The 16123-nt window shown below is 40.0% G+C and overlaps 1 protein-coding gene across 1 annotated transcript in view; it reads left to right on the top strand.

The window, feature by feature from the left end:
- Positions 1-16123, top strand: part of NUP58 (nucleoporin 58) — a 30122-nt gene continuing 13999 nt past the window's right edge. Inside the window, exons 1-10 of the mRNA XM_081950736.1 lie at positions 1-315; positions 2301-2431; positions 3599-3634; positions 4949-5098; positions 6294-6428; positions 6897-7007; positions 8380-8404; positions 8942-9007; positions 9265-9439; positions 16004-16083. Coding sequence (XP_081806862.1) covers positions 203-315; positions 2301-2431; positions 3599-3634; positions 4949-5098; positions 6294-6428; positions 6897-7007; positions 8380-8404; positions 8942-9007; positions 9265-9439; positions 16004-16083 — 1022 coding nt within the window. The 5' untranslated portion in view covers positions 1-202. The remainder of the gene's footprint in view (positions 316-2300; positions 2432-3598; positions 3635-4948; positions 5099-6293; positions 6429-6896; positions 7008-8379; positions 8405-8941; positions 9008-9264; positions 9440-16003; positions 16084-16123) is intronic.

Raw genomic sequence — 16123 nt, forward strand, 5'->3', positions numbered from 1 at the left:
TCCGCGCGCCTTTAACTGCTGCGCTTCTCGCGCAGCCTCGACCGTCCCTCTTTGAAGTTCCCGCGCGGTCGAGCAGGATTGTTGACGTCCCTCCCGCGGGCGCGGGGTGGGGGCGCGCTGAAGCCCTGGCTGTGGGGAGAGCCCCTCGGGCCTGCTCACTTGGGCGAAGCGTTTTTCCGCCGGCGCTGCCGCCGCCATCATTATGTCGGCGGGCTTCTCCTTCGGAGCCGGGACTTTGGCTTCCGCTGCCGCGGCTGCTGCGGGCACCGGCGGGGGAGGTGGCGGCGGGGGCTTCTCTTTCGGAGGCACTCCGAGGTGAGTTGAGGGAGCCATTCCGGATGGTTTTCACAGGAGTCGCAGGAAGCCTCAGCGTCCCGAACAGTAGGGCACTGGCGCCTCACGTGTGCCTGGTTTTTCCTTATTTTACCACGGTTGAAGGCCGTGGGGGTCGCCCCAAAGATGTAGCTCGCCGGCTTCTTTCTAAAAAATAAAGAAATAAGAATCCTAACTAGAAATTGGAAACAAAAGGATTAGCAACAGGATCGCAGCCTTTCCAAGCTGGAGAGAGTGTCAAACAAGGCCAAATATTTCATATAACTGAGAGTACTGAGAGTCCTTGATCATCAGTTCCTTTTTAGTGAGACTTGTTTTAGGGGCAATTTATTTAAATAAGTATTTATATGACTCCCAATTCATATAAATGACTGTCTAGAGACGACTAGACATTTACAATGAAAAAGTAAAAGCTCATCCATGATTAAAAACATAAAATTAAATAACCTAAGATGAAGTACATGTATGGCCTGATTGTATGGCTTTTCCAAGAGATTTTAGGCAATTGATTTTGGCTTTCGTGTCCCTTTAAGCAAAACAAAACAAGCATTGCAGTCTCTGGGGACAAATGCACGAGGATTTTTTTTTCTCATCGTAGTTTTTTTTTAATTAAAACATTTTTACAACAGTTTTAACCATCTGTTCAGGTGGTTGAAATCATCCTTTTCCCTCTTTCTTGAACATAAATTATAGGACAGCTGTAAAACATCTGTTTTATAACATGTTAGAGGCACATTTACAGTTATGGGGGATATGATCCATTTAAAATTTATTTTCGTACACAAATTAAGTACTTGATTGCAACCTTCCCTAATTTTACTTGTCCTGAAATTTATCAATGATTGGAGGTGATGTGAGTTGTTTCAGATCTCTGGAAAGCATCAAATTAGGCAAGGCTGCACACTTTCCATGTCCGCTTTCAGTACAACATTAACACAGTCAGCTAGCATTTTATGATGAGCATGCTTCTGTCATATTTGGAGCATTTTGACTGGTTTTTATGCCCCTTTAGAATTTTGTATATTGGCAGTTGTTTTCATCAAATCTGCTGATGCTTATCTCTTTCTGTGTATCAGTTGATCGATGAAAATTTGATTTTGTAATCATGTATCAAAGTGTGAGCTTTAATTTCTTTACAGCTGAAATACATGAGATAATTCATTGTACTTGTACATTGCACAATTGTACATTGTAAGAAAATTATTGATATCTAGCAGTCTTTTTGCTATTTTAATAACAGTTCTTTTTGGAAATTTAGGTTGAAACTTCAGTTTTAATTCTGTAAATAATGTTAGCTTGAAGACAAAGTTAACCCGAGCTCTGGAATATCAAGATTTACAGGCAATGAAGAGAAAAACATGTAATTCCTTAGGACTTTCTGCAAGTTAAAGATTTTTTTTTGAGAAGCAGTATTAAAATAGGGGGTGTACTTACAACAGTCTTCCATAACTCTTTGAACACATTAGAAGGAGCAGCAAGTTAATAAAAACTTATGCTAAGGCAGGGTTCACACACAGGCCACACACGCCAAATCATGTTTTATTTACAGATCAGCATCATACATGAGCCCATTCTTGGATAGCTGATATGACAGTATGAGACTATAGTTTGTTTTAACTATGGCTTATATCTGAACATAGAAATCTTATTTGGTTATGAGCTTGGACCCTTTTTCTGGATACCAGCAGAATAAATTATCCAAACAAATCATTAATTTTCCTTGTACAAAGTTGAGGTTCAGTACATCATGGTTTAAACAACTGATAGTATAACATACAAATATAGCAGCATTAATATTGTTAATGTTAAATAAGTTAAACAATCTTAGCTGTTACAAACACTCACTTGGTTGAAGATGAAATTTCAGTCAATTGCATTTAATTAAGGCATGCTATTTTGTAAAACTAGCATTGAAGAAATAAAATGAACAATGAATATGTTCTTAATAATTTTTTACTTTAATTTAGCTCAACTGGAGGCCTTAACTTTGGGACGTTGGGTTCAACTGCTACTACAACTACTCCTTCTGTAGGTTTTGGCACTGGACTTTTTAGCTCAAAGCCTACCACAGGTTTTACCTTAGGAGGGACTAATACAGGTAAAACATATTTCAGTTATTCCTATCAAATGTGCATTGATTAGCTTGAATTAATTAATTGAATTAGTTACACCCTTCCTCTTGAAATTTGGCAGACCTCTTAACCTTCCAAAAAGCACTTAAGACCTGGCTTTGCCCACCAAGCCCTGGGGTAGGGTGAGGTGGCTGAGAGGATTTAACAAGGGACTGCATGTTGAAGTTTGATATTGGTGCTAGGTTTTTAATATTTATGGTTTTAATAGGCATTTATTATGCTGTTTTTACTGGTATTTTAATTGTTGATTAAAGCCACCCTCAGTATAATACAGGTGGCTATATAAATTTTATAAAAATAAAAAAGTGGCTTTATTTCATTTATTTATTTGTATCCCACTTTTATTACTTTTACAATTGCAATGAACCTATCCAACTTACCTTCCTCTTATTTTCCCCATAACAACCACCTTGGGAAGGTGTTGGGCTGAGAGAGAGTAATAGCCCAAGATCAACCAGCTGGCTTTCATGACAAAGGCAAGAATAGAACTCATATTCTCGGTTTCTAGTCTGATACCTTAACCATTAGACCAAACTGACTTAATGGCAGAACAGGCAAATAAAAACATGAATTCAATTATGGTAACTTCTCCAGATGAAGGCAAATATATGTTTCCCAGGATAATGCAGCAGGATCCAATCTGGGTTGGTCACTTGGGTTGGTCTAACAGACTGTGTGCTGTTCTGTGTATGGTAATTTATATGGTGCCTGTTGTATGTGGCTTTTTAGATGCTCATTGCAATGTGTTGATGGATGGCTTTTAAATAGATTGGCTGTCATTTGCTTATGCTCTCTAGCCCTCCCTTCTAAGTACTTGATATTCTGGTGGTAAATCAACACTCCTCTTGACTGATACAATACAATAATACAATACAATAGCAGAGTTGGAAGGGACCTTGGAGGTCTTCTAGTCCAACCCCCTGCTGGTAGAAAGCAACTGCTGCTGCTGGTTGTTTTGGAGGCAAATGCCAATCATTTTTGGGCAGCACGGTCAATAGGTAGAGGTTATAAGAATTGTCCGGAATTCTGGAATATAGGAAGTTGCTTGCTTCTATGCCGAAGATTTAGAATGTTGTACCTTTCCATATTCTTCAATAATGGCATAAATTTGTTTCTTTTGTATTCCTACACAGGAACAGCTACAACTATTGCTGCAGGATTAACATTAGGTTAGTATTATATAATCATTAACATTCTCTTTTCCTTATTTGAGAAGTGATCGCTGGAAATGCCCAAAGGAAAAACATTGGACTTCTATGATGTGAGGCTTAAGAATGATTGGTAACCTTTTATTATGAGTATAATTCAGCTACCATATTTTTTGGAGTATAAGACATAACTTTTCCCCCTAAAAAGGGTGAAAATTTATACACCAAATGAAGCCCTGCACACCCACCAGCCCCCACCCTTTGGCCTCTGCTTCCCAGCAATTTACCTCCTTGCAGCAAACGGGGAAATGGGGCTTGTGGAGGCGGCAATAGGTTATGGCAATCCCTGCAGCCTGAAACAACTGATCATCGGGAGGCCTGTGCTGAAATTGAAATGGCCTGTTTGCTGCAAGAGACAAATTGCTGGGAGGCAGAGGTAGATTTTTTTTTTCTAATCAGGCTAAACTAAAACAGACTGCTTGCTGTTTGTTACAAAGAGGTAAGTCAATAACTAAATGCCCATAGAATGTTCAAATTATTAGACTTCTTTTTTAAATACTGCTTTATTATTGTTCTAGATAACAAAATGAAGAAGCTTTTTAAAATAAATGCTTGATCTGAAGAAGCCCAGTGCTGTTGTATCTTCTTTTAAATAGCAGAGAATAACATACTTCCAGAAAGCCACATCAATTTTAACAGCATCTGTACAAGTATAGTCTGAAATGTAACATCACAAACAATGTATATTGTCTGTAGTGTTTGCCGCAAGGAGACAAATTGCTGGGAGGCAGAGGCAGATTTGTTTTCCCTTGTTTTCCTCTCCAAAGCTAGGTGCGTCTTATACTTCTGAGCGTCTTATACTCCGAAAAATACAGTATTTCCTCTTGTAAAGTATTAGTAAACATGGCAAAGTAGATAAATGCTAGATGAAAAAGTATACTTGAATATCAAGATAACCTTATAATTATTTTGTATAATTTTGTATAAATTATTGTGTATAATTTTGATGGCCTTATTTGGGGTTCTGGTTATTGTATGTGAAGCAAAGAATATTTTGAACCATTTGAATTTCAGATTAGCTTCTCTTTATGGATAGTAATTGGAATTCTTAAATGGAAATTGTTTATATATATGTGTGTGTATTTATTTTTTCCTCAATATAATGGAACATGAGTAGGTGCTGAGAGGCACAGTGGTGGAATCAGTGTTGAACTGAAACCTGGAAGACTTTATCACAATGTGCCTTGGAGATTAAAATATGTGTGATGGGGGTATACTTCCTAAGAATAGAAACCACATACAATTGCATAAATAAATGAAACTTTTTTTTTATAGGCGCACCTGTTTCTACTACTACTTCTACTACGGGCCTTAGTTTGGGTTTCAGTAAACCTGCTGCATCAGCCACTCCTTTTGCTTTACCGATCACTTCCACTTCTTCTGGACTTGCATTATCTTCTGCCCTTACTTCTGCTCCAGCAGCAGGTAAGCTTACAATAGTTCTGTCTTCAAGTTTCTTCTCATTTTCCTGTTGCCTAAATTTTCTAGTTACAATTGTTACAAAAACTAGTTAAACTTTAGGTACAGTATTAAAGAATTCTGTCACAATTCAATGATAGGAATTCTAAAACTTATTAAGCTGAAACATTTAATTGAAGGAATATAGAAAAGTTATTTTTGAGTTGAGCTCAACTCCTGAAGACTCCATTATACATCCATGTCATTGGCAACAGAGCAAAAATGTTTTACCATTGCCACTTTCTGAGATATTTTCAACTGTCCAGTTTAGCCTAAAGTCCTGAGATTTCTTGGTTGAGTCCCATTCAAATACTAATCTTGTCTGACACTATCTTTTCAACATCACATGAGGCTGATTAAATACTCCTAATGGCTACTTACAGTATTAATAACTGTAGCTAAGCTAAAAGAAGTGTCTGTGACTTTCTGACAGTCACAGAAAACTCTGCCTTTTTAATTAAATTTGTATAACCACCTATGTCACCAAAAATGACTTTGGGTGGTACACACAACTGGATACTTAAGTAATAAAAAACCAAAGGTACAGGATTTGAATCCACTTGCAATGCTGAGAGAATATTGGGCTCAATAAGGTCACACTATTTGTCTAACATGGCTTCAAGTTCTTTATATATACTTAAAAAGATTAAGTAGTGACTCACTTAAAAGCACTTGATTTCAGTAGTGACTCGGATTCAGTAGTGAGTCAGTAGCTCATAGCCAGGTGTTTCTAAACTTTTTGTGGATTTATTGGAATTCTTGCATTTGAAGTTTAGAACATCATGAAGGAATTGATAAAATTTTAAGTATATGAGGTTACCACTGGATGACTTCATCTATATGGAAGGGTTGTAGAATGGGGGTCTTCAACCTTGGCAACTTTAAGACTTGTGGACTTCAACTCCCAGAATTCTTCAGTCAGCAAAGCAAGGTTGGAGGCCCCTGTTCTAGAACATTCACCAAGGACTCCTTAAGTTTCAAAAAATGCTTAACAATGTTTGGTTTAAATAACGAACACCAAAATGGAAGTTATGCCTGTAGTTTTTATAATGACATTAAAATAGTATCAGTGTGCAACCAAATGGTTGGGATAAAAAAAATCAAGATGTATCGTTTTGTTAAAAGTTCAGAATCTGAATTGCACTCTCTGCTTAAAATTCAGGCTCTTCTGGTTTTACATTAAACTTGGGAGGCACCACTGTTCCAACCACCACTGTATCTACAGGACTTTCTCTGGGGGGAGCCTTGACTGGTTTAGGAGGAACACTTTTCCCAAATGCAAGCACAGCTACAACAGGTGATGTTGCACATATTTATTATTTAAAATGTTCAGAATGTGGATCTTATGCATGGATTTAATGTAATAATTTAAAGGATTATCAATACTTTATAATACTTTAAACTCAAACAAGTAGTAATTAATCTGATTTAAAAGCAATATTTGAATTTGTAGTTACAGCTTCAGCTTATTGTATTCCTTTTTGAAATTAGAAATCATTTTTAAGCACAACACCATTCTTCTATATCTCACTGTTTGCAATCTTTGAATGCTTGTGTCTTCGGAAGACCTCTGTGTTAGTGTTGATGGTGGGAAAGCAGGCTTAGTGATAAGGACAAATTTTAATTACAAATTTCTGTTTCTATTAGCTTAGTTTCAGAGTTTCTGCTGATAACATTAGAAGAAAATTCTTTCGATCTTCATGGATAATGCATCTTACTTCACATAATCCTGAATCTTACCCAAAAATGTTTGCATTATTTTCAGGTCTTGGACAGAATGCTTTTGGTTTGACCCTTGGGACAGCCGCAGAACCTGTCACCACAGTTAATGAAGGTCTTGGTGGCATAGATTTCGGTAGCTCTTCAGATAAAAAAAGTATGTTTTGTAAAGTACAATTTTGTAGTTATACCAAATCAGGAATATTTTGGGGTTAGTGAAACAAATTGCAAAGCCAAAATCCAAGGATTCCCTGTAATTTATAGATGGTATTCAATGGTTATTAGTTTTTAAGGTGAAAAGTATTTCAAAGTAATTGAAAATGGAATCTGCATCTTATATACATAAATAAAGAGAACAACACAAAGAAAATTAACTAATTAATAATTAATATAGATAAATTTATTTGGATCATTTGAAATTAAATAACAATAGTTGTATTGACATATAAATCATAGCTTTTATGACAAAAAGCAAATAAATCCAGCTTTATTTTCTATGCTCAATTTAAGTACTTTATTTTAAATTAATCTCTCACTTGCTGAATTGAGAGAGGCATCTCATAAATTGTATTCATAATTATCAGTTTAGAAAATATTAATGCAACCATTTTTCTGCTAATTTATTCTCCAATTTAGAGTTTTATAAGGATTTCAAACTTAGAAGCCGTGTGGAATGGTTTTATTTCATTACTTTAATCTTCCTAAGCAACCATATGACATAAGTTAGCATAATTCCTGCAGTATAGATGGGCAGGTATTAGACTAAGAGTGGCTTAAATCAAACTAGAAAATGTGCCTCAACATTTTTCAATGTAATGTTATCACCTACACAGCTATCAGGAACTAATTTTCAGATACATTTAGAGGGATTCAATCAAAATTATGAAGACTGCATTTTTTCTGAGGCACCCAGGATAGGACTGGTATTTTTGCTATTGATGTGTTTTGGCTGTGTAGCATAAAATATTGCCACATATATTTCAAACTTATTTTAAAGTATTAAACTATTCTGGGATGTATATTCCCAGAATAGTGGTTTTGATTCTAATAGAACATTTCTCCTCCTGTTCTGTTCTGTTCTAAGATGTTTAATAGAAAGTGACCTGAGAATTGTTTGAATGTCTCATTAATCTAATGATTTTGTTGGTATCCTTTTTACTTTTTATAGTGATTTTATTTAAAAATCACAATTAGAAAATAATGTAAACTAAAATAAATAAATAGAAAGGGGAGAAAATAAAAAAATAAAAAACCCTTCTGGAGACTGCTGTTTTGCTGATTTCCCACAAGGAGCAACTGTACAGAACACTTGTGAACAATCTCAAATTGTCTCCTTGTCCAACGAGTTGTTCATTCTGCCACAGTCAATGGATCTGCTTTTAGCGGAGCTGTCTTCAGTTCACCATTTCTTCCCAGAATGTCTGCTCTTGTCCTTTTTAAGAAATAAAGAAGATAATGTTGGTAAAAGTCTATTTGATAATGTTAATAAAGCTAAGAAGAGCCTTCTGACTTATAATGTTTATTTCTAGGTGACAAAACAGGAACAAGAGCAGAGTAAGTAAATGAAATATTATAATTACTTTCATGTCTATAAAACATAATGACTAATTGTCTACGTGAATTAAATTTAAACGGAAAGACTAAAATAATGAAGTTGGTGATAAAATGTTTGATTCTATTTCAAGCAGAATGATACAGCTGGGAATGCTTTGTTCATTTTTTACATTTCTTAACTGAATTATCTGCTTGTCTGAGCTGGGGGAAAAAGTGAAGTAATATATACATGACTGTCCTATTTAAGATTGTGATAGTCAATGACTCTGATTTATGTGGAATTGAAAACTGAAGAATAAAGTTCTTCATGTCTAAATTGTTTTACATTTTTAAAGCTTTAAGAAATATACAAAATATAAGTAAATGCCAAGAGTCAATAAAAAATTGAATGAAATAATCCTGAAACTTAAAGAAACTATCTCAGAAAAAGAAGAAAAAAACAACCTCAGATGAATTTTTAATTTATTTCTACAATGTGATATAAAAAAATCCTTGTGTGGCACTAATTTGCTGATAATAGAACAAATCTGTTAACAGGGATAGCAAAGCACTAAAAGATGAAAATTTACCTCCTGTAATCTGCCAAGATGTAGAAAATCTCCAGTAAGTAATTTCTTGATCCTTACAATTCTTAGCTGTATATGTTTTTAAAATTCTGAATTCCTTTAAAATTCATTTTGATAGCTAATTATGTTTGCATTTTCAAAATATTGAATAACTGTAAAAAGTCTGTATACATTTTCTCATATGCCATTGAGCTACTGCTGTCATTGCTATTTCTGGTCTTAATCACTCATTTTGGGTGGTTATTTTGGCAGGGGGTTTCTTTTTTCTGATTCCCTCCCTCTTTTCTTACTTAGGAAGTTTGTGAAAGAACAAAAACAGGTTCAGGAAGAAATCAGCCGAATGTCTTCCAAAGCGATGCTTAAAGTGCAAGAGGACATAAAAGCTTTGAAGCAATTATTATCTGTGGCTGCAAGTGGATTACAGAGGAACACTCTTAATATTGATAAACTAAAACTGGAGACAGCTCAGGTATAGTTCCAAAGAAGCTAATTTATTCTAATTTTAATGTAATAACATTAACAGTATGGTTATTTGGGGGGTGGGGGTGGAATGTGGGTTTGCTTGTATAATAGTTCTGCTTTGTGTTTATTCTGTTGAAACATTTGTTATCGCACTACTGTGTGTGTGTGTTCTAATTTTTAGTATGTCATTCCTGGGAAACTGATCATTTGATAGCTGGCAGTTTTAATCTTTTACTCCTTAACTTCTGTAAACTTCTGTATTTCTAACCTTCCTCCCAGGTGCTAGTATTCTCATGTAGTATGTAAATGTACTTACGTTGATATATGGAATTTAGCAAGATGAGTATGTTCAAGATATTTGTATATCTATTTGTCCTTTTCTTTATCTTCATATTTGCAATCAGTTTTAAGGCTGTTTCCACTATCAGTTACTCTGTTTCCCTGAAAATAAAACTTCCCTGGATAATAAGCCCAATCGGGTTTTTGAGTGCATGCACTAAAATAAGCCCTTCCCCGAAAATATTGCAATACAGCAGCAGCCATGTGGTGACCATGCTCGCCACCTCCTGGACCTTAAAAATAATAAGACCTCCCCCAAAATAAGGCCAAGCGCTTACTTCGGGGGTCAAAAGAAAATAAGATCCTGTCTTATTTTCGGGGAAACAGGGTATTAATTCTCACTTGAGAAACTAATGACCAGGGCCAGATGATCACATGTTGAAAATATTATGCAAAGAGCAGCCTCCCTTGAAAAGTCCATGAATGTAGGAAATGTGGAGGGAAATGTAAGATGATAACAAGTAGCGAAATGGATGGAATTGATTATAGCAGCAATGTTTGAACTATTGGGATGAGGTTGGAGAGTGATCATTGTGGTTAGGGAGTGGTCATTGTGGAAAAGTCAGCAATTTGATATATAATAATAAATCACCATCATTCAGGCTGTTAGGGTTCTAAATACCATGCAGAAATAAATCATTGTCCAAGGCAAAACATCCTTAATGGTGCAATTTATTCCGCAAGCATGTTAGCACGGCTATGGAAATTTCAACTCTGAATTACATCCTGTAAGTTCACCTAGTTGAAAGTTCATGATCTCTCCCCACACCCACAAATCCATCACATGTTCCAATCATCATCTTCCTCGCTGGCATGTACACCCATCTTCTTCCGGCCAGGTGTCGATGTGCGGAGACAAAAGATGACCTTGGCTTCTACAAAAGAATGTCAACAATCCATTCTACAATCCTACTCCTTTCTATTCCCCCCTCCCAACTACTACACTATTGAAACAGCATAGAAAATTATAAGAAAGTGTGGCAGGCCAAAGATCCTAAAAAGAACATAACTACAGGCCTGACAGGCGGCCTCTCCTCAAAAGAAAAACGTTTCCTGCAAAGAGAATAACATAAAAGTTAACATAACAAAATTAACCACCTCTTCTCCACCCAGGGGAACCCCTTGACTTCTCGGGAAAATTCCCATTGAATTGCTTTACTAACTTCTCCACTTTTAGGTTCCCACTGTTCACCCAATTAGCTTCAGACCAAGGGTAACCCTTCCAATGCACTAAGTACTGTAAGCAACCCCTATTCAGCCTGAAATCTACAATTTTTTCCACCTCAGATTGTGTTTCCCCTTCCATCACTAAAGGAGGAGATTGAGCTTGGGTGGATGCTCTTCTGTTAGACCCAATTACTGGTTTCAACAAGTTACAATGAAATTCTGGGTCAATTTCCCCTAGACTTCTGGGTAGACCGAGTTGAACTGTAACTGAGTTAACTATCTTCACTATTGGGAATGGACCTAGAAATTTTGGACCCAATTCCTTGCTAAGCATATCTAATCTTATGTATTTGGTAGATACAAAAACATTGTCCCCCACACGGTAGGGGTTTAGGAGTGAGCGACGTTGATCATCTTGCTTCTGGTAGGCTTCTGCCGCAACTGCTAGAGCCTTCTTCGTATTCTCCCATCCATTCTTTAGCATGTCCATCCATTCACTCAAAGACATGAAAGAAGGAGGTTCTCTAGGCAACTCAGGCATGGCAACAACTTCCATGCCACTGGTAATCTGGAAACCCGCTAATCCTCTGCTGCTGTGGACCACATTGTTGTACGCCACTTCGGCAAATGGTAGCAAGTCCGACCAGTTGTCGTGCTGATAGTCCACAAAACACCTGATGTATTGTTCCACCACCGCATTGGCTCCCTCTGCTGCGTCGTTCATGCTGGGATGAACCTCTGAGCTCAGTTCTTGTGTGGACCCAATAGATCTCAGGACCTCTCTCCAGAACTTGGCTGTGAACTGGACTCCGCGGTCTGAAATGATCCTCTTGGGTACTCCATGCAGGCGATAAATGTGTTTCACAAACATTTTCGCTAATTCGTTTGCGGATGGCAATCCTGAGCAAGCAATGAAGTGTGCCTGCTTAGAAAACAAATCAATAACAGTCCAAATTACTTTATGCCCACTGCTGTCTGGGAGTTCCACGATGAAGTCCATTGCGACCTCTTCCCATGGCCGGTTCGGGCTCTCTGCTGCAGGTGCTGTAGGTTCTGGGCTCTTGGATCCAATCATCCACGGCTGGCCTTGTTCCTCCTCCGAGGCCTCCCCCTTGGTAGGACTCTTCGTCACCTGAAGTTGGGGGTCCTCTTCCAGAGGTCGGTTGGGCATTTCCCCCTCCGAGGCCTCCCCCTTATTAGGACTCTTTGTCACCTTAAGTTGGGGATCCTCTTCCAGAGGTCGTTTGCCCAGATGACTTTTTGGTTCTGGCATCTGGGGCCCTCTCTTTACCACCATGGCGACTGGTACACACATTTGTTCTTCGGCAATTCCCTCCTCCGAGGCCTCCCCCTTGGTAGGACTCTTCGCCACCTGAAGTTGGGGATCCTCTTCCAGAGGTCGTTTAGGCTTTTCCCCCTCCGAGGCCTCCCCCTTTGTTGGACTCTTTGTCACCTTAAGTTGGGGATCCTCCTCCGGAGATTGTCTGCCCTTTTCCTCTTCCGAGGCCTCCCCCTTGGTAGGACACTTCCTCACCTTAAGTTGGGGATCCTCTTCCAGAGGTTGTTGGCCCAGATGACTCTTCTGTGGTGGCATCTGGGACCCTCTCTTTACCGCCGTGGTGGTTGGTGCGCACGTTTGTGGCATTGGGGCTGGAGCCAAGCACTCTGACGCTCTGTGGCCAAGTTGACAACAATGGTGGCATTTAATTGGCCCCCACGAGGAATGGAACCTAGTTACATCTCTAAACTTAGGAACCGTTTCATCACACTGCCTTGCTCTCCAACTTGCAGCTGTCCCCTTGGTAAACCCTTTTTCCATGGTGGAGATTGCTTCTCTGTAGGAAGGTGGAGTAAGAACCTTTTGGGGCATTGCAGATGCACCTTGTTCCGCTTCCCATCTTGCAGGCCTGGCTTTGGTAATCCCTTCTTCCATGTTGGTGATTGCTACTCTGTAGGAAGGTGGGGTAAGAACCACTTGGGGCCTTGCAGGGGCACATTTTCCCGCCATCCACAATGCAGGCCTCTGTTTGGTAATCCCTTCTTCCATGGAGATTTCTTCTCTGTAGGAAGGTCTGGTAAGAACCTTTTTGGGCCTTGCAGGGGAGACTGGAACCGGTGGGGAGGTCAATTCCTCGGTTGGCCACTGCCCAGCTTTCTGCCATGGTGCCATCTGCTGAGGGAGGGCAGGTGCCCACTGGCATCCCTCCCATCCATGACCTGGGGTTAAGACCCATCCCGGGGTTGCCTGCTTCACAGGTTGCAGCTCAACCAATGATGGCTGGCTAAGGGGTTTTACATGCCAAGGACCCTCCTGCTGGCTTGGAGGAGTTATGGGCCAAGTAGGTGCCCACTGCTGGCTTGGAGCATTTCCCCATGCTGATGGCAAAGGAGTTGGTAAGTAGCATCTCTTCCATCCAAGTCCTGGGAGGAAAGCCCAATTTACTGCCCAATTTGCTTCATTTACTGGTTGCAGCCCCATTTGTGGTGGCTTGCAAGTGACAGATGCTGGAAAAATCCCTTCTTCCTGCCTCCTTTGAAATTCCCATTTTGAAAGGGAATCTTTCTTCCAGCTATTCGCAGGGTGTAAAGCCATTTCATTTATTGCCGTCTGGAAGGAGCCCAAACCTCTGTTCTAGGTTTTTTTTTTTTCAAGCCTTGTTTCCAAGCTGGGGGGAAGGAGGGGGAGCATGCACTCACAGTTTGCTGAAGAAGTTTTCTGAGATTTCCTTCGTCTTGTCGCGTCTCCTCCTGCATTCCTCCAGATGCAATTAAACTGGAAACAGCATTCCATTGCCTTTGAAGTTCCGCACTCAGCTTCTTATCACCAAAAGCTTCTCATTAATTCTTCGCTGATATTTACGCTGTCCCGGTCAGCATTGAGAATGCCGAGACCCCATCACCAGCCTTTCCCCCTTGATAGGGGGAGGGAGCTAGTGAAATATTTTTAAAGTAGAGAGTTGAAATAATGTTAGGGTTCTAAATACCATGCAGAAATAAATCATTGTCCAAGGCAAAACATCCTTAATGGTGCAATTTATTCCGCAAGAATGTTAGCACGGCTATGGAAATTTCAACTCTGAATTACATCCTGTAAGTTCACCTAGTTGAAAGTTCATGATCTCTCCCCACACCCACAAATCCATCACATGTTCCAATCATCATCTTCCACGCTGGCATGTACACCCATCTTCTTCCGGCCAGGTGTCGATGTGCGGAGACAAAAGATGACCTTGGCTTCTACAAAAGAATGTCAACAATCCATTCTACAATCCTACTCCTTTCTATTCCCCCCCTCCCAACTACTACACTATTGAAACAGCATAGAAAATTATAAGATAGTGTGGCAGGCCAAAGATCCTAAAAAGAACATAACTACAGGCCTGACACAGGCCTTTGTAGTGATTGGGGTAAATAGATACCGTGTTTCCCCGAAAAGAAGACATGCTCTGCTAATAAGCCCAATTGGGCTTTTCAAAGCATGCACCATAATAAGCCCTCCCCCAAAAATAAGCCCGCCCTAACTATTTAAGCGCATGCGCAACCGCCATTATCACTGTATCACCTACCGGTTCAACTTGCGGGGCAAAAAGAGGGCTCACCGCAAAAACGGGAAGGCGAATCAAAGTGCTTCCACCTCCCGCCCTTCCCTCCCGCGCAAAAAGAGCCTGCCGCAAAAACAGCGGCAGGCCAGCAAAGCGATCACCCCCTCCCTCCTGTTCCTTCTCGCACAAAATAAATCGCCCATCCCAATGGTAAAGGGAGACGTGCCTGGTTCCCTTCCCCGCCGTCCCTTTAGCGAGGGGTGGCAGGTGGGGGGGGGAGAAGGGAGACGTGCCTCTTACATTTCCAGGTCCATTGCATTCCTCGTCCTTTTGTCCAGTGAATCCTCTTGTAAAAAAAAAACCTCGGGAGTTCAACTCGCGAGGTTTTTTTTGCAACGGTCTTCACTGGATGAAAGGGCGAGGAACACAACGGACCTGGAAAGGTAAGAGGCGTGCCTTGCGGCCCAATACCGCCCACCTCGCCCCAATGGTAAAGGCAGCCTGCCTGCTTCCCTTCCCCACCGTCCCTTTAGCAAGGGGTGGCAGGTTGGGGGGGGGGGAGAAGCGAGACGCGCCTCATACCTTTCCAGGTCCGTTGCGTTCCTCGCCCATTGAAGGCCCTTGTAAAAAAAACCTCGCGAGTTGAATTCATGACTTTTTTTTTACAAGGAGATTCACTGGACGAAAGGGTGAGGAACGCAATGGACCTGGAAAGGTAAGAGGCGCGCCTCGCTTCTCCCCCACCCTGCCACCCCTTGCTAAAGGGACGGCAGGGAAGAGAACCAGGCAGGCTGCCTTTACCATTGGGGTGAAGTGGCTGGTGTTGGGCCACAAGGCACGCCTCTTACCTTTCCAGATCCATTGCGTTCCTCGCCATTGTGTCCAGGGAAGCCCCTGGTAAAAAACCCTCGCTACTTCAAGAAGTTTGATTGAACTCGCGAGAAGGTTTTTTTTTTACCAGCGGTTTCCCTGAACACAATGGTGAGGAACGCAACGGAGCTGGAAAGTTAAAAGGCGCGCCTCGCTTCTCACCTGCTCCAGAAATAATAAGCCCTCCCCTATAATGAGCCGAAGGCCATATTTCGTGGGGCAAAAGAAAATAAGACCCTGTCTTATTTTGGGGGAAACACGGTACAGGTGAGTGAAATGGTCACGGCAAAATAAATAATGCTACAACAAACTTGGGGATGGAAAAGCAATGCCTGTGAGTCACTTTTCTAGTGATTCCATTCTAGATTTATAGTTTAAGGTTGTTATAATGGATATAATGTTTTTGTTAAGCTCATTTTTGGAAGATGATACACTATAGTTGGTATATAGTTGGAGTTCTATTTAGTAATTGTGCAAATAATAATCTAGTTTTACCCGGCTTTCTTTCCATTGGCCTCAGTGATTTCAATAATGCAATAATTTACTGTTGAAACTATTGATTAAATCAGGAAAAATAATTCACTAAAACATTTATATACAGATTTTATTCTTTGGACTTTCAACTTCTGATTTTTCCTTTCCTCCTTCTGCAGGAACTTAAAAATGCTGAGATAGCACTAAGGACACAGAAAACTCCTCCTGGCCTTCAGCATGAAAATACAGCACCAGCTGAGTAAGTAGAAAATTGAAAGGTCTGTTCTTAATAGAGATGT

Source organism: Natrix helvetica, assembly GCF_964273705.1.
Source record: "Natrix helvetica genome assembly, chromosome: 4".
NCBI classification, from domain to species: Eukaryota; Metazoa; Chordata; class Lepidosauria; order Squamata; family Natricidae; genus Natrix; species Natrix helvetica.